The sequence below is a fragment of the Haliotis rufescens genome, unplaced genomic scaffold (genome assembly GCF_023055435.1).
Source record: "Haliotis rufescens isolate VD_foot unplaced genomic scaffold, xgHalRufe1.0.p SCAF_16, whole genome shotgun sequence".
Lineage (NCBI taxonomy): Eukaryota > Metazoa > Mollusca > Gastropoda > Lepetellida > Haliotidae > Haliotis > Haliotis rufescens.
Genome location: NW_025963846.1, coordinates 18,313,537 through 18,336,460, shown reverse-complemented (window position 1 = coordinate 18,336,460; position 22,924 = coordinate 18,313,537). Strand labels below are relative to the sequence as shown.

Genomic DNA, 22,924 nt, shown 5'->3' with positions numbered 1-22,924 from the left:
TATATGGTTCACCTCAACATGCTATCGTAAATAGCATTGAGAGTAAATAAGTTATGTTTCTTATGACAATATATATTATTATTACTATCCAATTATGATAATAATATATATCTACAATATTCTTTCTGTAATTATAGGTTGATGATGTATGGCTCCAGACAATTGCTGACATGCCTTGGAACCATTTCAACAACGACGGCCCTCGCACCAATAACCACCTAGAGGGATGACATGGACGCTTAAAGAAAGTCATCGGCAAAGCCCATCCCAACATCTTTGATCTGATAAGATTTCTAGGAGCCGAACAGCAGAAGACAGAGTGTAATCTGTTACAGTACCAGGCCGGCCAGCGTCTCCCACCAAAAAAGAAGTTCTGTGATATACAACGCAGAATCGATCAACTGAAGACCAGACTGATCCAGAATGAAGTCAGCGTAATTTTCTTTGCTGACTCAGTGTCTCATCTTCTCAACTGTCTTAGTTGCCCATGACTTTTGTGAATCTTATATGTACGTCATCTTCTCGAGTTGTTAAAATAATACTCGATACCCATTGTTTAACTAGATTGGCGGATTAAAATATTCGAAGGACGACGACCTCACTTTTTGCTAGTTTGTTTTAATACGACACACGTGGTCGTCGTCCTCGAATGAACCGCGGATCACTCGTCGTCGTCATGGATGATGCGACTGACGCACGAAGTAAGGTGCAAATGAACATTCTCCGCTTGTTTATCAGACCAGAAAAAACATCTTTAGAATTTTATACCTTCTCAGTCAGAAACAGGGGGCCTTTAAGTTATTGAAACATACAAAGCTTTTTCATATGCTAATCATATGACGACAGAAATGTAGAGACGAAGATATGGAAGGGTAGGTCTGTCAAGGTGTGTAGACATATCGTGTATATAACTAAGATTATATTCTGTCTGTTGTATTGAGTCGATGAACGCGCCCCCGTGTGTATGTTCTTCAGGTGACTACTATATAAACCTCCAGGGTTGACATTCTTCACAACTAATATCTGCATCCTCCTGATCACATCCGACATCCCGTCACTGACGCCGTAAGTTGATAAAGATATATATATATATCCACATTGTCTTGTCAAGTATGACACTTAGGTAGACACAATTTTTCATCTTCGTTAAATACTGTAAAAAGCGACGTTTCGGTATAGATCCCTACTATCACTTGTCCTGTTTAATTGGCTTAATGTCCCATTGGCTTCCACCATTGTGTTCTCTGTCCATCGTGTTGTGACAGTATTATCCCCCTATTATAAACACTTACTCGTGTTATCCCACTGATGTATGCAATTGTTGATACTGTTAATTTTCCACCTACTATATATTCTGTACAATGTCTCTATACCGGATCTATACCGAAACGTCGCTTTTTACAGTATCAAAGAAGTTGTTATCCATAAAATTGTGTCTACCTTGTCATCCGTCAACTTCTAAGTAATGCCTATTAAACAATTCAAATATGACACTTATCTCACGGAAAGAATGAAAAAATGAAATGTAAATTAAATATTTTAAAAAGTTAACTTTAAAATGTTGAGCGAGTAAAATTATAAGTGAGTGAGTATGGTTTTACGCCGCTTTTAGCAATATTCCAGCAATATCACGCGGGGGACACCAGAAATGGGCTTCACACATTGTACCCATGACGGGCGAACGCTTTAACCATTAGGCTACCCGACCGCCCCAGTAAAATTATAGGGGCGGTCGGGTAGCCTAGTGGTTAAAGCGTTCGCTCGTCACGCCGAAGACCCGGGTTCGATTCCCGACATGGGTACTATGTGTGAAGCCCATTTCTGGTGTCCCCAGGATGTGAGAATCAGGTTGTCACAATGAATGTTAAATATCTCTACACTGTGTTTGCATTTGAATCAATGAACGTGTTACAAGGAGAATCAGGTTGTCACAATGAATGTTAAATATCTCTACACTGTGTTTGCATTTGAATCAATGAACGTGTTACAAGGAGAATCAGGTTGTCACAATGAATGTTAAATATCTCTACACTGTGTTTGCATTTGAATCAATGAACATGTTACAAGGAGAATCATGTTGTCACAATGAATGTTAAATATTCTCTATACTTTGTTTGCAACTAAATCAATGAACGTGTTACAAGGAGAATCATGTTGTCACAATGAATGTTAAATATCTCTACACTGTGTTTGCATTTGAATCAATGAACATGTTACAAGGAGAATCAGGTTATCACAGTGAATGTTAAATATTCTCTACACTGTGTTTGGATCCGAATCAATAAACGTAATACAATGACAGTCGGGTGGTTACAACGAATGCTAAATACTATATTTGAATCAACGAATCAACCGAATCAATTAACTTTGTCACAGTGGAAGCTGGATTTTGTTCCTTGCAGATAACAAAGAATGTCTACACAGCGACGAGTGTTGGTGCTGGGGGCCGGTAGAGTGTCGGGGCCGGTGTACGAGGACTTGGCCGGGGAGAAGGACGTGCACGTCACTGCAGGTAAGAGAATCACGTATCATAAATGCTGTTGATGGTATTTGAGAGAGTACATGTCATACGCCGCTATGTCACGTAGGGACAATAGGAATAGGCTGCCCTCCGTGGAACCATGTTGGAGAACGGATCGGCGTGACTTTAAAAACAACTTGACAACTCAAAAGCCTCGAAACTGGTATTGTAAACATACATGTATATACAAACAGTAGTTAGTTGGGAACGCCCTCTCTTCATCAACATGCACAATAAATATTGTTAAAACATATTAACCGCTTAGATAAATAACATGGGACATTGGACCAAAAGAACGGCAACTTCCTCGGCAGGGTTGCTTTCCTTAGACATGTTACGATCCCTTTTCTATCGGTATCTTACTCCATTCGGTAGGCAGCGGAATAAGCCGAGTGGATCCGAGTGCACCGTACTCGTGTTCGTAGTTTTAACAACATCGGTAAATGTCTAGGACCAAGTCTCTACACCAAGCTCATAGGCCTTGGATGTAACTCGCTAACCCACTCGTTTGCTTCATTTAACTGGTTCTGGAACCATTCTAGTTTATTTGCTTTTCGTGGCCTCTATATAGAATTAGATTATGATGCTTTCGATCGTTTTAAAGATTTCATGTTCACAATTGGTTTCCTACTTTGGGTAATATTGGTCTTTACTGCAATACATGTACGTTTTTTTATAAGTGTTTTATAGAAATGTTGGGATTCTTTGCTCTTTTCAAGTAAGTGGAATGTAGATTAATTGGTACCATTGTATATTGGTCAGGTATTTTAAAAAATATTAATGCCAGGCATATTTAGAACAATGCCGTGTTATAGATTGTAAAATCTTTCCGCAAATGTTAAAACTGATTTATGCTCGGGTTTAATGTATGCTTGATATGCTGGGTGTTTTGTTTTGTTGTTGTTGTTTTTAAATATGTATATTACTGATAAACCAGAAAAATGTATGTTTTCAAGTATTCACTAAAACCAAATCTCACTTTCAAAGTGCCAAATTGATTATAAATAATTTAAATTCCTTGATACAGCATCTCTATTTTCCAATTTCAGCAAGCAGGGGTATATTGAATTTGGAGCAAGTTCATCAGTTTTGTCCGGGAGCAAGGCTGGAATGCGTGGACATCGTACAGGACAAGAATGCCAGAGACAGGCTCATCGCCGAACACGACATCGTTGTCAGGTAGTCAGATAGTTCACGTCATCATTCTGCCCCACTGACGGAACACCGTGGGGATTCCGGGAGTAATACATCTACAGCACTGCGTGTAGCGAGATCCGACATAAATGAATCGGGTGGCCAGGCCTTGGTGACTCCGACTGAAGGGTTGAGGGGGGGGGGGGGGGGGGGGGGGGTACTCATGTCAATCAATTGTGTGTCCACCGTCAAATAGCTAGTGCTGATAAGAGGCGTCAAGCAACAGTCATGTACTTCCCGTTGACACCTGGAGCAATAGGCCAATGCTTGTCGGAAGAGCTGACCAATGAGAACAGGGGGATAGAATGTGTAACCTTGGTTGTTGTGTGTCATCGTACCCTGACGGCAAGGATCGTTGCTCATGCTATCAACCACTCGTATTCCTGAACGTATCTTCCCTCGGCATGTGTGCCCTCCAGCCTATAGCAAAGCCTAGTTTCACCCTTCCCATTTCAGGCCTACTTTACTTAGCTCGATCGTGGCGCCATCCGGTGTAGAACACGAGTTATGTCCCTTGTGAAGAAAAAGGGATACCCAACCAGATCGCTTTTTCTATTTCGAATGGCTTCACAAAGAGTACTACCATAGCAGACGACCTGGTTGATCAGTTAAGGAAAATAGTCGAAATTTCATCTCCGACAAACAAACGAAATGACAAACTACCACAATAAAGATATTTATTGCAGCATAACACGTAACACGTCGAGTTTGTTGCCTGCAAGAACGTTCTGTACGATTGTGGCTGTATCGGACCTGGCGTTTTCATGCTGATAAGGACACCACGTGGCAGTTGTTCCAGAAATGGTAGGACAGTCAGACGAAGAATGGCATCCTTGTAAGGATGAGCTGTCAAATCTACTGCCCACAAATTCTTCCCGCACCATAACACCCCCTCCACCAAACGGCACGACCTCAGCTCTGAACAGACAGACCAGACTTTCATCAGTGAAGACGGCCCTCTGCCAATCACATCGCTGCCAACGACGTGCAGTCCGGGCTCATCTCAATCTTTGTCGACGATGTTGCGCTGTCAATAACTGTCCACTTTACTGTCTGTAAGCCCTTATTCCTTGAGCCCTGAGTCGCCTTGCCGCCGTCTGTCGACTTAGCATATGTCCTAAGTCATTCGTCGCTGATGACGTCGCTGTCAGGAACCAATTCCGGAGATGCAAAGTACGCAAGTACCGGTCTTCATAGGCCTGCTTGTTCTTGGTCTGTCTGATGTCTGTCCGGTCTGTCTGAGACGCTGCATCAGGTTATTTGATACACACAGGAAAACAGTACTGGTATGTCTGTCTGATGTCTGTCCGGTCTGTCCGAGACGTTGCATCAGGTTAGTTACAGCAATACGGGAGCAACCAAAAGTTCTAGCAACGTGGGCATAGGTGGCTCCCATCTGTATCATACCCAGGCCCCGCTGGCGTTGATCGGGTTCGGATCGTGGCATTTCGGTGGTGGATCTTTATCAGTGTGAGTGTCTGACACGCCGTACGTATCATTTACATAAACTTATTTCACGTGTAGTTTCGGCTGCCCAAGCGGCACGTGTTTTTCACTTATTCGCATTTTCTTTAAAAAAGGTTCCGTGAACGTATATTATTTTCTGCACAGCGCATTGTCGGGCAACGTTTGAACTTGTGTTTTTACACTCTTTTTCTGTGACATTCAAGATATTTCATACACACAGGAAAACAGTACTGGTATGTCTAGCTGAAGTCTGGATTATTCCAAGATATAATGTATTGAATGATACCATGTTCAGTACGGATTTTGATTGTGAAACATTTATTCGGTACATGTAGGTCGAAAACAATAGCATCGTGCAGGACCTTTAAGTTTGATATGTGGTAGGTGAATAAAAATAGAAATATTGTCTGGTTTGGGTCTTTATAAAACGGCATTTCAGTGTTAAGTATTGGTTGGTCTGACAGTTGATTAAAGGGTTTAACATTAACGCGACAACCGAGGAAATTCTACATCGCCAAGGTGGACACGTGAGACAGTAAGCCATGTCCTTGTATCTGGTAGAAAATAAGATACTCCATGCATCCCAGCCGAAGCAAATGATGTTTTATACAAAAGCCTTTGATTATTTTATTTTTGTTAAAGCGATCTTCTCCCGTCGGTGGTAAAAATAAAACTTTTCATTCTGATTGTATCTATTTTGTTCTCGATTTCCAATTCTTAATGTCTTTGGATCTGTAAACTAAGCAAAATCAAATGTAAGGCCTAATGTTGGCTGCCACAGTGTGTAAGCTGAGCACGTTTTCAGTGTGTATAAATAATATCCATTTAATGGACAACTGAATATCACGCATTGTTACTAAAATCAGCTCTTGTACCCCGATACATACCCCTAGGACAAAATATCACGTATCAGTTACTGAACGCGCTGGTTGACGGTTATGGTGGTCAGTAAGGAAATGAACGTTCATGGATATTTAGTCAGAAGTTATAACGATGAACGTAATCTTTAAGAAAATGACATATCAGTTTTCTCAGGACATATCCAGATATAATGCTAAGGTAACGTTTCCATCTCTGGACTTCTATGTGGCCTCTATGGAAGGGCATATTTGGCCAAATTTCATTACGTTACATGCAACTTTCGAAATATAGTTACAGTATTGACAATAGCATTATGTATGTATTTCTACAAGAACAATATCATACACGGACTGGTCGGCTTGGAGTCAGTGTACTGTAAACTCGGTATCAATGTTCAACTCCGGCATGGTGTTTCAGTGTGCCGGCTATCAAAATGCTTACACAGCTCACAAGCTCACTCAACTGAAAATTTGAGTTTCAATGCCTCTAACAGAGCCGACTAGTACTTCTCCCAGAAACCTGCTTTCCCACGGATATAACAATGATCAAGTTGTGTGAACCGATGTATGTAGCGGAAAGTTCAGTAAAGCAATGAAAGAAAAGAGGTTTTTCAAGTTTTCTTGTCCTAGCATTTCTTCAACAACATTCATTTTATACGCTAGAATGATCCGCCAGTCCAGGACAGTCAAGAACGTTCAACCCCCATCACACCAAACTAGTTCTCAAATACTTTCGTGAAAATGTTGTCGAACGGGTTCCAACTGTGTATGACGTGTATAAGTAGTGGACGTAGTAGCAAATATTGACAGTCTTTTTACGAACTTCATGGACGGGCTCGGACGGGGAGGGTGCTCTGGAATTTTGAGTCTGCTCAAAATTTTATCCCCCTACCACCCCGTTCTGCAATTAGACGGATTGACAACGTACTTAAAACGAGAAAGACGTATTACGAACGTAAATGCCTCACTTTGAACGGAAGTGCCGTACTTCGAACCTACTGGACGTGTTACGACGTTCGGACATAAATATCAGTACGTGTGCACACCGACCGGGTCGACTTCTCTTTGGGGGCATGATGTGCACAGCTCGGAGCCCTGAACTTGAATGAAGACTGGCTACAACGCGCTCGGTATCCATAGGAGTCGGGCCAGGACGGGCCGGGCCAGGGCGCGAATACACACGCACTTGGGACGAGATGAGGACGTATTGCGAACGAGTTGGTCGGGTTAGGAATTAGTTAGAACTGGCTTGGACGTATTGTGAACGAGGTAGAACGAGGTTGAACTGGTTTAGAACGGGTTCAGAATGGCTACGGACGTGCTCGAACTGCTTCGAAACGTTGTCGGCATGAGGTGAACGGACACTTTTACACGATCTGAACTGGATACAAACGGACAGCATACTGGCTAAGAACGAGATAGACGTATTGAGGATTGCTTATGAACGAACTAGCATCGTATTTTACGCCAAACTACGCGTCAACCGTGATCACAGCCCGTTCTAGTATTTTGTTTAGAACGGGGTAGAACAGGATAGAACTACTTTGGTGTGATCGTAGCTTTAAGGTTTTTCTGCATACCGTGAATACACTCGTGTACTGCTACGGTGTCGTGGGTTCGGCGTCACTGCAGATGGTGTACTCCTGTGCTCTGTGCTCCAGAGTGTGGAGAATGCTGACACATAATATTTTATGAAAGGATGCAAGATAAGAAGATATGTCATTTAGCTTTCTATTCCTCTAATGTAATAGCCACATCAGTTTATACAGTGCTTTTTTTGTCTGTGTCTGTCATACACACCAGTGTAATTTGTCTGCCATAGCAGCTGATGTAAGTGGGATTTTTTTGTCATAACTGATATAAGTGTTTTATTGTCTGTCATATCAGGTTATCTAAGTGTATGTATTTGGCATATCAGCTGCTGTAAGTGTTATTTGTCTAGCATGTCAGTTATATTTGGTCAATATACTTACACATTGTATTTATCTGTCATAGCAGCTGATGTAAGTGTATTTGTCTGTCATATCAGGTTTATATAAGTGTTATTTGTCTGTCATATCAGCTGATGTAAGTGTAATTTGTCTGTCATATCTGGTTTATATAAGTGTTATTTGTCTGTCATATCAGCTGATGTAAGTGTAATTTGTCTGTCATATCATGTTATATAAGTGTTATTTGTCTGTCGTAGCAGCTGATATAAGTGTTATTAAAAACATTTATTTGTCATATCCACTGATGTTAGTGTTATTTGCCTTTCATAACAGCCTATATCGTCAGATGATGGACGTGTATTGTGTTTCAGTTTGGTGCACGTGTCCTTGGTACCAGACATTGTCCGGGCCTGTGTGTCGCTCAAGAAGCACCTTGTGGCCCCCTGTTATGTTGACCCGGAAGTACAGAAGCTACACAAGGAGTAAGGCCAGACGGTATCATTTCTTGATATACGGAGTTGCGTGTCTTGCGGGTGCCAGAATCCTATGATCGTGGTGTGTGATTCTTGGTATGCCAGCACCAGCCTCGTGTAAGATGGTGTAAGATCTCGCTGTGTTGCAATCAAATATATTTCTTAAACGTAATTAAAAATTATCGGTTTTATTACTTTCAATGGCGTCACGGTGTAGGTGATACACACATCAACCTTTTCAACATGCAATTTTACCCTTTTACACCATTTACATTTGTTATAGCATTGCTAGTTATGATTTACATGTTGTTACTTATGTATTTGGTCAATATACTTACACATTTTATGGGCCCTTTACACCCAACACAAGTTCATTTCCTATTCTGCGCAAGAGAATTCTGTACAATAACAGGAATTAAGGCAAATTTCAACATCTACCGTTAAAACCGCATGTATATCGCCCGCAAGTAGTCATGTGAAGGTTGTGGGCCAGGCAACACCAGGGACGGGCTGTGCGACAATGGCGTTAATCCATGTTTACAGACGAATCAAGAACACCCCCCACCCCTCCCACTGCCCTGGTGCACAGTGAGATGACATAGATTAGTTGTAGTCCTAGTTTAGGAAGCTCCTGTGCTTGGAGACACGTATGGAATACATGTGTTTGTAGAAGCCAACGGTTTGTTGTAGAGCGTCGGATGCCGGTCTGACGGTCCTGTGTGAGTTGGGCATCAACCCTGGCATGGATCATATGGGCGCCACGAGAACTTTCGATGACATCAAGCGAAGAGGAGGAACGGTATGGCGTACACCATTATTACTACTACTATTACTACTACTACTGCTACAATTACTACTACTGCTAATACTATCACTACTACTGCTGCCGCACTACTCATACATCAACACTACTACTACTGCTGGTGCTGCTGCTACTACTACTACTGTTGCTGCTCCTGCTGTTATCATTATTATTGCTGCTGCTGCGGCTACTTTTACTACTGCTACTCTACTATTACTACTAATACTACTGCTACAACTACTACTGCTGCTGATGCTGCACAACTACAACACCCTACAACTGCCACAGCTACTGTTGCTGCTGCTACTACTATTCCTTCCCCACTACTACCGTCATTCTATACAAGCTACTGCACGTGCTCTCAGTATCACTACGTGTGACGTCAGGACTACAGCCAATACTATCTGTACTTGTTCTTCTTCCGTGCAAGGCTTCATTGATCCGTGCCATCCCAGATCCGCCCGTATTCTGAGGCGTGGTGTATCACCATGCTCGCTCAACACCAATTGAACTTTGAGTTTGGACATGACGTAAACATATTTACCTCTACACTACAACTGAAACCCCTACCCCTACCCCTACTTCTACTATTTATAATTTACATTACCACATTCTTACATTATTACTCAAAAGATGATTAAAATCAAATTTGAATAACGACGGCACCAATCTCATTAAAAGAATATCTTAGTTCTCGCTACCGCTAAACAAAGAGGATATCCCATAAGGGGTCACGTCAGAACGACCTTAACTAAGACAAAATTGTTATGGATGAACTTCTTTATTACAACTGGGCGACGTTTCGGTGTAGATTCTAACACCGTTATCAAGCAAATGATGAACATTCTTGAATGGCTAATAGAACGACCTTACATCCGATCAATCAGGACGTCGCTTACCACATCATGAAAGTGACAGTCCGAATGTGATTTCGAATCATGCAACCTCGAAAACTTTAACATGGGATATTCCGAACGATAGTTACGGGCTTAACGACTGAATGCATACAATTTAGACTATCTATTAGCCATTCCAGAATGTTATTTTGTTCAGGTTTCAAATTTTTTAATATTTTTTTTTCAGAATTTTATAAATATGTTTCGACGCGTAGTCGCCAATTTGAAATTAGTGCCGTGAAGCACGAAAAAGCTACCTTCTTGTTGGCTAAGGTCGACTTCTTGTCAGTCATTCCATTGGTCGGTCAAAGTTCGCACAAGGTCAGTCTGACGTAATCCGTAATGGGGTGTCCTCAGATCTTTGTTCAGCGGTAGCGAGAACTAAGATCTGATTTTAATGAGCTTGCGACGGCTAGCGATCCTAACAATTAAGTGACAAGCAATACGAATGCAGTTGTCTTTTAAGGGGTGAGGAAGCATTCCCTCAAAGTAAGTTTCCACACGTCTTAAGAAAATAATTATAATTTTCTCCTTAAGGTGACTTCCTATGAACTGTTGGGCGGAGCTCTTCCGGCTCCGGAATGCGCAAACAATCCTCTCAAGTACAAATTCAGGTAAGCTGATCACAGTTTGGCATGTCAAGACGGCGTAAAATTCAATTCATTCACTCTTGGCAAGACAGATTAACTGAAAATAGTAAAATGATAGAATCGGGTTGTTCTTTAACTTCTTTTGAGTAGTATATGACTGTTGTGTTTCAGCTGGTGCCCCAGAAACGCCCTATGGAAGTACACAAAGGCAAGCGCCTATCTGAAAAACGGAAAGGTAAAATCGAAACCATAGACGATTTTGCGACTACGCACAATTGAGAAAGATGCTAAATATTCGCCCGAATTTACATAGACCAGAAAAAGAAGATGTATATTTTCATGAAGCAAAACCAAATATTCATGAGGTAAATTTGCGCTTTGTTTTGCAATGTGACCTCTGGTAAGTTTGATCATGATCCTAGACGCATTGAGACCACACGACTCAAATTGTTATCGTAACAATTCTTGTTGACGTTTATCTGACGAGTAACCTCGACCATCAACCTCAACCGATGATGCATCATAGTGACGATATTTTCTGAATGACGTTTGCTACTTTGTTTTTAGAACCATTGGAACTAACAAAAGACCAGAGGAATTTGAAAAGGAGTATAACCATTTCAGCGCATGCGTAGATTAATTCACTTACTACGCATGCGCACCATTAATCGAAAAGGGCGACAACGCGACATATTTTGACCTTGAAAAATGTCGCGTTGTCGCATTGTCGCGCTTTGGTGAAATAAAAAAGATTATTCAAAATGCGACAATGCGACAAATGACCATTGTCGCATTGTCGCGCTTTGGTTAATTTTGACACTTTTTTTGCTTGTGTTTGGAAGGGCGACAGTGTGACAACGCGACCATGTCCCTTGTAGTATTCCATAGTTAAGTCTTTTCATGACATCTGACACAATTGAAGAGCTTAGAGCCATAAGGGCTAATGTCATGTGGAGTCTGTTTTGAGAAAAGTGATGAAAACACATCATATTATGCATATTAATGAACTTTTTTTTCACCGATAAATTCCTAGACATTAATGCATTCTGACAGCAGAGATATAAATCTATAAATCTATAACCCTCAGGCATTTGCATGAGATTTACCATGTGAGATTGATTGATAAACTACTACTAAAAGTACAAACACATGCTATTGAAGTACTTTTAATGATTTAAACTAATGCCAACTTTGTTGAAATAGTTGAAATATGATAAAAGGTTCCAAACTCTCAAAATCTCTCTCAGACAACCAGTCTCAACCACACACGGAAATGAGAGCTTAAAGAGCCAAAATCTAACAAAGTGACTTTGGCCCTTTTGAAACTTGACTTTGGCCCTTTTATAGAATTTTAAGTAGCTATATTTCAATGAATCAATGAAAACATACAATATTTTTTGTACAGGTAGACAAGAACTCATAGATGTTATTTATGCAATAATATGCAAAAAGGGCCAAAGTGCATTTTGCCCCTTTTAGCTCTAAGCTCTTCAATTGTCAACAGATGTTGATTTTTCTCTCCCAGAAATTAAACCCAGTCCTTAGAGATAATACCAAGATCATCCAATCAACATCCAATCAGCTTTAAGGTATATAACGTTTCTTGAGATAACTCGTGAAACATCGGGTTGTTATCGTGGTCTAAAGCACTGTGTCGACACTGACACCTCTACTCCTCACCCACAGATGACGGAGCTCCCAGCAGGGACTGCCGTTATGGAATCTGCGCAGGACATCGACATTGGCCAGGGCTTCAAACTGGAGAGCTTTCCCTACGGATTCAACCCCAGGCTTCTCCCCCTCTACGGAATAGAGACAGTCCACACATTCTTCAAGGGATCTATGAGATACAGGGTACGTACATCTCGGGAAACTCCATCAACAGGGCTGAGATGAAACACGTTTAGTAAAAATGTTGTTATGGTAGTTCACTAATGTCGTGTGACGTTATCAGGTTACGTGTTACTTTAGGTCTTCCAGCCTTTTGATGTGGCTCGATGATTTCCTTTACGACCAATGGCCTCGTGTATGCTCTGTGTCAATAATAGTGGATATCCGTGGATGTTACTCTGGAAATTCAAGGGTTCCGTGGAGAGGTCTGTAGACATTCACGCCATCTGTCGTCACTCCGGCAAGCCGAGGCAACGGAAAGGTACGAATACGAGAAGTTAGGACTGATCCTCAGCATCCGGCTGTAGGAAGCAGCTGACAACCTGATTGTCACATCGAAACCACTCGAATATCCTTCGGGACAAGCCGAATAGTGAAGGAAATAGACGAGTATTATATATATTGCATTCATCAACAATCGGATATTTCTATAACCCTACAAGTACCCCTGTCCGTACCTCTCCATTCGGCTTGTCTCGGACTGGCACGAGTGGGTCACGAATGATATGTTTGCGCTGTATACCGCTAAGTTGTCGTCCCCGATCCGGATATCTGCAGATCGTTGTGGTATATTGAAACCCTGTCAATCAAGACGGTTTCCAGTTAAATTTGGATTCATGGACATGGCTCCTCGTCGCTATATATATATATACATTCCAGTAAGGGTGCACCCAAGGCGGAATTACCCCCCTTTCACTACGACCACGAATATCCCGAATCACCCCGAATCGGAAACTTTCGAAATTCGTGATGATTCGGCCAATAATGTAAACTTTCGTGGCTAATCGGGTTGAAAAAAATGAGGAATGCCAGGAATGGGTTAAGTCATCCCACTGATGACATCCTTACCTTGTCAGCTTGCTGACGGGGTTAACCTCTTTGGTCATGTGGACAAGGCGTCCGACCTCGGATCAGAAGGTCCGTGGTTCCAATCCCATCACGGGACTCGGAAATTTTATGGCTGCTACATTGGCGCCCAACGTGGGGCTGAGCACGTTCATATTTAATTTGAGTAAAATAAGCCTCAGTACCCTACTGTGCAGAGCGGGACGTTCCTTTTGTTGACGGGGGAGTATGTAGCAGGGGTCGTGGAGTCATCCCACAGATGACATCCTTACCCTGTCAGCTTGCTGACGGGGTTAACCTCTTTGGTCATGTGGACAAGGCTTCCGACTTCTGATCAGAAGGTCCGTGGTTCGAATCCCATCACGGGACTCGGACATTTTATGGCCGCTACATATGTATCATGCACGAATTGTAGGAATCGCCTACGACTAAGTTACGAATATGCCGAATGTTGTTCTTACTTAATTCTTACATGATTCGTAGTTGACTCGGGACATTCGTGGCTGTTTCGGGATGGTTTCGGGTTGAGGACAAGACATTTTGGAAGCCACGAATCGCTAAGAATAGCCAAGAATGCAAAAGAATCGATTACGAAGCTGTTACGGAACATAAGAATGAATTACGAATGGATTACGATACAGCCACGAAATTGCAATTCGGCGACCCTTCAACAAACAAACACTTTCTCGCCGACTCGACGAACTCCCGCGAACTGTATGAATGTTTAGGAATCAAATAAGATTCATTTAGGAACTTCAAGAAATAATTGTGATTTATTTACGAACATCGAACATTACTTATTCGGGGTGATTCGGGATATTCTTCGTCGTAGTGTAATATGGGCAAAACGGGGTACGGATTGACGGGGTGTAACTGTACCGCAGTTACCATTTGCCAGAAACATCGTCCGTGTTAACGAATCATTTGTATGGAGCAATCGGGAAGTACACTAATTGCGTACACAATGTTACCTGTTCATTTGACTGCGCCAAACGGAACCGAACGCGTTGCCGTCAAAATTCATCCAAGCACATGTGAACGTACGGGTATTGTTATTATTTGCGTTTAGGGAGGTATAAACGTAAAACCGGCTATATATATGACGGCGCTCAGTAACTAATCGAGTTTGCACCAGACATCATGAGCATCGATCTACGCAATTGGGATACGATGACATGCAGCGAGCCTGACCACCCGATCCGTTAGTTGCCTCTTACGGCAAGCATGAGTTGCTGAAGATAAATTCTAACCCGGATCTTCACAGGTAGCTCACGAACACGTTACATTGCTGTTTTTTGTTGTTGTTGTTAAAAGCTGCAGAAATACTTCAGCTATTTGACGACGGGCTGTAAATATTCCATTCTGGACCCGACAAGCCAGTGATTCACATCATGAGCTAAGTCCCACGCCATTGGAAACGATGACGCGCAATCAGCATTCGTGACCAACTCGTGTTATTCCGGGACAAGTCAAATAGCGACTCGTGCCCATTTCGTAGCCATTTTAGCGACCGGGTTTCGTCTTAGCGCAAACGGGCATACCTAAAACAATTGTTATTTCGTTGCGTGATGGTTCACACATTTTCCCCATTTATTATATATATTTCAGATGCAGTTTAAAGCACATCTGGGCGTGCGGAATTATACAGTATGATTGAACACATTTAACTGTGTCTTTGGTATATTTTAAGATGCAAGAAATATGTAAAATCAAAAATTATTTCTGAGGGATTATTTGACGAAGAACTTGAAGCCATACGCGCATTCTGATTGGTTGGTCGTATTTTCGCACATAACATTCATCGATAGGGGGACGAGTCTTCTTGGAGGTTACGGAAAGAGGCGAGTGGTGACGAATGGCGCAATCAGCCGAGTCACCCAGTCTGACCGCAGATCCATCAAGTTGTCTCTTACGACCAGCAGAGGTTGCTGGGGACCTAATCTAACCCGGAATCCCCACTCGGTGCTGTTCAATAATGTTTATGATAATCCAGTTATGTTTCCTTCTCAGGGGTTCTGTGCCAGTATACTGAGCTTGATGAAACTTGGCCTTTACCGTACCTCCACCCACGATCTACTGCGCACAGGCGCAAGAGGAGTCACGTGGGTACGCAATATAGTGACATACATTTGCTTTGTTAGTATTTCATATGAGCCTTTCTTGGATGAGTGATTGAGTGAGGTTTTACGCCGCTTTTAGCAATATTCCAGCAATATCACGGCGGGGGACACCAGAAAGGGGCTTCACACATTGTACCAATCTCGGGAATCGAACCCGGGCTTTGGCGTGACGAGCGAACGCTTTAACCACTAGGCTACCCGACCGCCCCTTTTCATGGATGATTGCAGGTGAATTATTTGTAGACAGTCAAGGCCCCGTTACACAAGACAACCCTAGCAAGGGATAACCATAACCACTTAGCGCAGTTGTAACGCTGCTGAACCAGTACTCGATATACTGTTAAAAACACGGCAGTTTAGGATTTCTTGGTCTTTTTCCAACACAATTTGTGAGTGCTGATGTTTTAGACCAATTTACATAATCGTCAAATATAATGTAATTTCTAAACATGAACGGTTACGAAACTATCGCTAACTTCCACTACATTGTAACAAACCTGTCTTTTAGCATGCCTACGTGCTGTTTGAGATCCATGTCTTTGACCTGAATTGAGCTGTATTTAATTAATCCTAGGTAAAATCATATAGCACAACACATTCTGGATAAACAAGTTAGTGCAGTTGCTCCTCAACTAACAAAAACATGAATCCAATCGCAAATTATCATATTTCATTGATAATGTCAGTATGTACACTTTTTCACTGCAATATGATTATTTTATTTTTCGTAGAGAAACTATATTTGCCACGAGCTGGGATTGAACTATAATGTCAAAGATGAAATCCTGAAGTTGAAGGTCAAGGACAAACTAGGAGGAAGAGACCAGTTAGACATCGTCCAAAAGTAAGTTCTCGTGGCCTCGTCTTATCCCAATGTTCAGTAGTTCTTTTACATTTAAGATGTAAATTACCCCATGTGTTCCCACTCGTATCAGCCCGGGACAGAAGACAAGGTCCGGTTTCCATCCTTGCCGAACTAGACTAGAATTATGGAGGTATTTTTTGGCTGGACTAACGAGTCTTTGCATAGCCCAATCAAAATCGCGTAACGAAATCGACATCCGGTTCGTCAACTGCCGTGCAGATTTCGGTCGATTGCAGGATTCCTAAAGCATGTGTACCACAAACTCGGCGTCAACAGATATTTTCCAAATCGTTTCAAGTTTCTAATCAAGTCATGATCAAGTGAGTTAATGCCCTTCGAGAAGTAAGACGCGTAAAATTACAATAAAGATCTTGATTAGATCAGATCGTCGTGACTGGACGCCACCATTTTGTTTCAAGCAAACTGCAAGTGAAGTGAGAGGTGGAATCTGATTGGTCAATAGGACGGACATAGGAGGGACATAACTCGTAATAGCCACTGGTGGTGCCACTATCGGGCCCAGAAATTCCCGCCTAGTTCGACAAGGGGGGAAACTGGACTTTTACAGTCAGTTAACTCCCTTGTTTCGGATAGATGGTTACGGAGAAAGTTGTGGCGAATGCAGTTAGCTATGCATTCAGTCAATAGTCAGAATTGTATGCCCTTGTTTATTGTCGTTCAACTAGTTTAGCACACTTACTTGTTCACATGTGTGAACGTTGATAGGATATAGTACTAGTATACGTTGATTAAGGATCGGATTCAACGATATATATCAGGAAGCACTGTCGTTCAAGGCGCGGTAACTCTAAGAGTTGTATCCCTTTGGTGTGCCAGAAACTTCTGATTATGTTTCTAGGTTTGTCAGCCCCATACCGGCCCTCATTGGTTTTACCAAAGCGGTAGGGTCGAAGATCACTTTGGGGCTATCCTCCAACGTCAGTCTGACACGCCGGGATATAACTGAAATATTGTTCAGAGCAGCGTTAAACTTACCCACTTAATATATTTATCTTATTAAAAAATTCTGTTTTCAATGTCATAAATCTCCGGAAGCTCTGACAGTATGACACAATAGCTTCCCATGACAGTGAACAATACGTGACAAATGTAGGACATTTCAAATGTTATTTGAATGAACTTCACTTTAACCTTATTAATTACTTTTTGTAGACTTGGTTTTCTTGGAGCTGAAGATATTGAACCGAAAGGGACCCCATTTGACACCTTCGTTTGCTACATGGAAAAACGGCGCGACTTCATGATGGGTATGTTCCGGCAATTGTATGTTTAAGAGGCACTCGGCTCAGAGAAAATGGCAGACCTAGAGAGTTTGATTCATGTCATTTAAAAGACACTGTTATTTGTCCAGCAATTAATTCCCACCATCATCTAACAGAGATAATGTCTGTTTCACAGGTCAGACCTATACTTTAGCTCAGTGGAAATTTCCGGGTTATAATAGGTCCCCATCAACAAATGCGCAGGTCGTAAGAGGCGACGTCACGCCGAAAGCCCGGGTTCGATTCTCCACACGGGTTACATGTGTGAAGCCCATTTCTGGTGTCCCCCGTCGTGAAATTGCTGGAATATTGCTAAAAGCGGCGTAACACCATACTCACTCACGTACGAGGCCAACGGGTGTTCAAGCTCGGTGACTCTTTTGATGCCGTAGCAACGTATCCCAATGACGTGGATCATTGCTCATAATATCAATCACGGGATTATCTTCTCCAGTCTCGACACTTTACAGTTCACCATTATATAGCTGGAATGAGAGAATTTAGAGATTCCTCCGCGTTGGGGCGTCGTTTGGTTACATTGCATGAACTCAGGTCCGCTGTTTATGTCTTATAATTGTTCCAGGGCCGGATGAACGCGACGTGGGCCTGTTGGTTATGACGGTTACCGGAAGTTTCCCCGACGGCTCAAGCGAGACCCGGAAGTTGGGTCTGACAGTGTACGGGGATGCCGGAAAGCACACTGGCATGGCCAAAATCGTCGGCCATTGTTTATCCAGTGCGGTCAGGTTGATACTGAATGGTAACTGGGTTGACCGTTTTGATTCGGAAACATTAGGCGCAATAACTGACAGGAACACCATCTTCTTTGGATTGTGTTGACTGGTCTCCTGTCAAGATGACCAAAACCATTCGTCACCACCCGCCTCTTTCCGTAGCCTCCAAGAAGACTCGTCCCCCTATCGATGAATGTTATGTGCGAAAATACGACAAACCAATCAGAATGCGCGTATGGCTTTAAGTTCTTCGTCAAATAATCCCTCAGAAATAATTTTTGATTTTACATATTTCTTGCATCTTAAAATATACCAAAGACACAGTTAAATGTGTTCAATCATACTGTATAATTCCGCACGCCCAGCTGTGCTTTAAACTGCATCTGAAATATATATAATATATGGGGAAAATGTGTGAACCATCACGCAACGAAATAACAATTGTTTTAGGTATGCCCGTTTGCGCTAAGACGGAACCCGGTCGCTAAAATGGCTACGAAAGGGGCACGAGTCGCTATTTGACTTGTCCCGGAATAACACGAGTTGGTCACGAATGGACCAAAACGAGTAGACGGGCGGTGGTTGATGTATCGTAGGCTGCGATTGGACAAAACTAAACACAGCATTCATTGGTCCTCGGTATCGAATGAACAAATACCGACTACGTTAAGTGTGTCTTGCTTAAAGTAACATCAGTAATTTTATCACCCAAAACTTTCGATGTGTAGATATGTCTCTGTGTTTATTTTCATTGAAGTGTGTAGAGCCCTTAAACCTACAATGGTCTTAGATGTACTTAAATTCATGAGGGGACGGAGCTTATGTGACCGCGTGAAACTTGTTTCGCTCGCACTGCTTCTCACCAAAACACGAAAGTACATCGTACCTCTGCCGAGTAGTGGGGCGGTCGGGTAGCCTAGTGGTTAAAGCGTTCGCTCGTCACGCCGAAGACCCGGGTTCGATTCCCGACATGGGTACAATGTGTGAAGCCCTTTTCTGGTGTCCCCCGCCGTGATATTGCTGGAATATTGCTAAAAGCGGCGTAAAACCATACTCACTCACTCACTCTGCCGAGTAGTGACAGCTGTGACTGAAACATCGTAATGGCAGCGATGACGCAATGACATGCGTTCGTAGACATCAACTAGTTTTGCGGAAGATAGTGTCACATCTTCAAATAAGCTCCTCCCAGGCCACAACAGATGTGCGCACCCTAAACCATATACGGGACAGATTTTAGACTAACATTTAGTCTCTGAAATCTTATATTACACAATATCCTTCTTGACTCTAAAAAAAAATAAATTCCTATGCTGATTTCAGAGTGGAATAGAGCTAGCTTGAGCTGGCTAGACTTGCTTTTGTATGCATATCTAGATTATTTTTTTAGATAAAATAAATATATTCCACGGTCATGGTGCAGGACTAGACAGATTTGTGCAACATTATTTGGCCGCCACCTGTTGACTAAAATCCCTAAGCTGGTTGTGGGGACCAACAGTGGAACTTGTTTGCAGTGGGCTATGGTGCCGAAACTGTCTGTTCAGAGTTACAGCCCTTATCCATGCAAGGATCCTCCAGGTTAATCGTGAGTTCGAATCCAAGATTCTCCACGATTGTGACAACGTCCCCATGCACATACGTTTCGCTAAAGTCATAAACATGTACGACCTGCATCACTTTAGGCATCCGCGAACATCAAGCTGATATAAGTTGTTTATGTGATAAAACTAAAATATTTTTTTCAGAGCGGCGCTGAACACAAGCAATGAATGGGTATTTAATGCCACGCTTAGCAATTTTCCCTACTGGGTATAATGTGTGAAGCAAATTTTATAATATAAGTTACCATTGCTCACTCAATGCTGTATATGTTCCAGGGGAGATAACTGAGCGAGGAATCGTGATGCCGATTACCCCCAGCGTCTACAAACCTCTACTGGCGGAGATGGAGAAAAAGGGGATTGCCTTTGTTGAGAGAAAATGATTTAAAGTTATTTCAGTAAACCCATTCAGTAGACACTCTTGGGCATAAAAAAACTTATCATCGTGTTTTAATGTCAGAAAAGGGAAAACAAACACGTATATCGTTCTTGTTGTCGAAACTTGTAAAACTGAAATTGTTCCTGTTAATGTTGTTTCCGGGTGACTAACCACGAGTGTGTCCGTCTCCTGCGGCCGTCCACGTATAAATAGCAATGCAACTGGCTTGATAACTTGATTACATTTTCCTTGAAAGTTCAGTATACCATTTATGGTCACTAGGGTCATTGCAAATGCCTCCCCATAACATCACACCAACTCCTCCATATGGGAGGACCTCTTGGATGCATCCCGGCGCGAGAGGTTGCCCTCTTCGTCTGTACACGCATCTTCCCGAGATCTTGCCTCGGGAAGATGCTGTACGCGCGGACTGTTCCATCAACCCAAAGACGTATATACGTCTTTGATCAACCCGATGCAGAGTGACGAGACGTTCGTCCATGAAGAGTACCGTCTGCCAGTCACGTCGCTGGTAACGTCGTACAGTTCTTGCGCATTGCATTTTGAGACATCGACATCGACATGGGGTCAGTATCATAATACTATTCCACGTACCAACAATCGTACGGATAACGTAACGTCTGTAACGTTAGAAAAGTGTTGATATCGTTCGTCTGGAGCGGCAAAGGGTTCTTGCGATATGTGCACCCGTGTCGCCCGCATTTGTACTATATCACATTCAGTCATTGTGATTTTAATGGAAAAACGATATTTCAGTGAGAAGTCTTTTTTGCCCGTCGGTTTAGATGAAAATATAAGACTAACCCGACACACTTAGTGTAGATAAAGGGGCGGTGGGGTAGCCTAGTGGTTAAAGCGTTCGCTCGTCACGCCGAAGATCCGGGTTCGATTCCCCACATGGGTACAATGTGTGAAGCCCATTTCTGGTGTCCCCCGCCGTGATATTGCTGGAATATTGGTAAAAGCGGCGTAAAACCATACTCACTCACTCATTCATTACTGTACTCTCCAAGGTTACATTAATTGTTACTCACTCACTCACTAGTGTAGATAAAAAAATTTGTAAAAACTAATCAATCGATACTCCAAACAAGACACCAAAATACGAGAGAGTTCGGAAATTACTACTTTATAACTAAAGCGATAGCTTACTCTAACTGTAACTACAATAAGTTTGTGAAGTTTTGGTCCAGTTGCCACAAACTATTTTTGTAACCATATCAACTCAAATACTGAATTATCTGAGTTCATATGCCCCCATGATGTATGATTCTGTTGTTGTTTTAAGAATCGCTGTATGAACATTAATATGTATGAAATGCTGTACGACAAAAAAAGTGGAATAATAAAAAAAAAGGACACCAAAATACAGAATGTGTAACTTCTCAAGCTTTTAATTTGTTTATATGTATATGAAAAAACATTTTTTTTATTAATTTAAAGTTGCTTTCCTATTCAAGGGTACTAAGATATTATCTTTAACATTTTGATAGGTCAAACCGTTTTATTGCTTTCCAGATTATTTTTGACCAGGTTTATTTATTTCAAAGTGGTTTCTATTTTTAAACACAGTTCTTTATGAAAAGCACCGGTACACGGAGATTGAAACTTTAGTCGTGCAGGATATGCCTTGTTCCTAGCACAATGACGTGACCTAATCAAGTACACACAAGCTTATACAACAAATCTTTGAAAATCAATACATATTTTACCAAGTCTCCTTCGAAACAATTTATTTCATACACAATTACACAGCCACAGATTACATTTTACAAACTGGTGCAGGAATGAGTGATGGTTAAAAAGACATAATCAAATTGAACAACAGTTTCATTTACATAAAAAAAAAAAACTTGGTATACTTTCTTTAGCCCCTCAGTTTAGTAGAATTATCATATACACCGAAATAAATTTAATATATATTTTATATACACAAATTAATATATTCAGTTTTAATAAACTTACAGGGAGATTGTCGTCGTGTGTTTGTTGTATGTACCCCAAGCAGATGTTCATATTCATGATACTGTGCTGTATCGTATTCTTCTAGATCGACAGGGGCGGTCGGGTAGCCTAGTGGTTTAAGCGTTAGCTCGTCACGCTGAAGACCCGGGTTCGATTCCCGACATGGGTACAATGTGTGAAGCCCATTTCTGGTGTCCCCCGCCATGATATTGCTGGAATATTGCTAAAAGCGGCGTAAAACCATACTCATTCACTCTAGATCGACAGCACAAGTCAATCTGAGGGTCCGAAACGTTTCTCCCGAGGGGCGTTCAGTTTCAAACTGGCAGCTCCAACTGCCCATTTTTTTCAATATTCTATGCGTTTATGGGGGTATTGGCCTTAACGTAAAAAGCGGTGTGCACACTGTGTAAATCCGCGTTTATTCCACAGGCAACTTAGGTCTGCACTGAAAATACTGTATTCTATCATGGGTAAATAAAA

At 41.9% G+C, this 22,924-nt stretch overlaps 1 protein-coding gene across 1 annotated transcript; it reads left to right on the top strand.

Moving 5' to 3' along the window:
* Window positions 1-874: 874 nt before the first annotated feature.
* Window positions 875-22,404, top strand: LOC124121475 (alpha-aminoadipic semialdehyde synthase, mitochondrial-like). The gene is made up of 13 exons (XM_046484487.2): window positions 875-1,065; window positions 2,403-2,512; window positions 3,571-3,700; window positions 8,345-8,455; window positions 9,137-9,245; window positions 10,682-10,758; window positions 10,906-10,969; window positions 12,421-12,588; window positions 15,481-15,576; window positions 16,322-16,434; window positions 17,629-17,723; window positions 18,322-18,498; window positions 20,353-22,404. Exons 2-13 carry the CDS (start codon window positions 2,413-2,415, stop codon window positions 20,457-20,459), a joined length of 1,347 nt encoding a protein of 448 aa, XP_046340443.2. The 5' UTR covers window positions 875-1,065; window positions 2,403-2,412; the 3' UTR covers window positions 20,460-22,404.
* The last annotated feature ends 520 nt before the right edge of the window (window positions 22,405-22,924 follow it).

Excerpts from the sequence above, each read along its gene's own strand:
- LOC124121475 (XM_046484487.2), top strand. The coding sequence starts at position 2,413 with ATGTCTACACAGCGACGAGTGTTGGTGCTGGGGGCCGGTAGAGTGTCG. Across the intron at positions 9,246-10,681 it reads TCAAGCGAAGAGGAGGAACG|GTGACTTCCTATGAACTGTT; the intron begins GTATGGCGTACA and ends TTTCTCCTTAAG. Across the intron at positions 16,435-17,628 it reads CAGTTAGACATCGTCCAAAA|ACTTGGTTTTCTTGGAGCTG; the intron begins GTAAGTTCTCGT and ends TACTTTTTGTAG.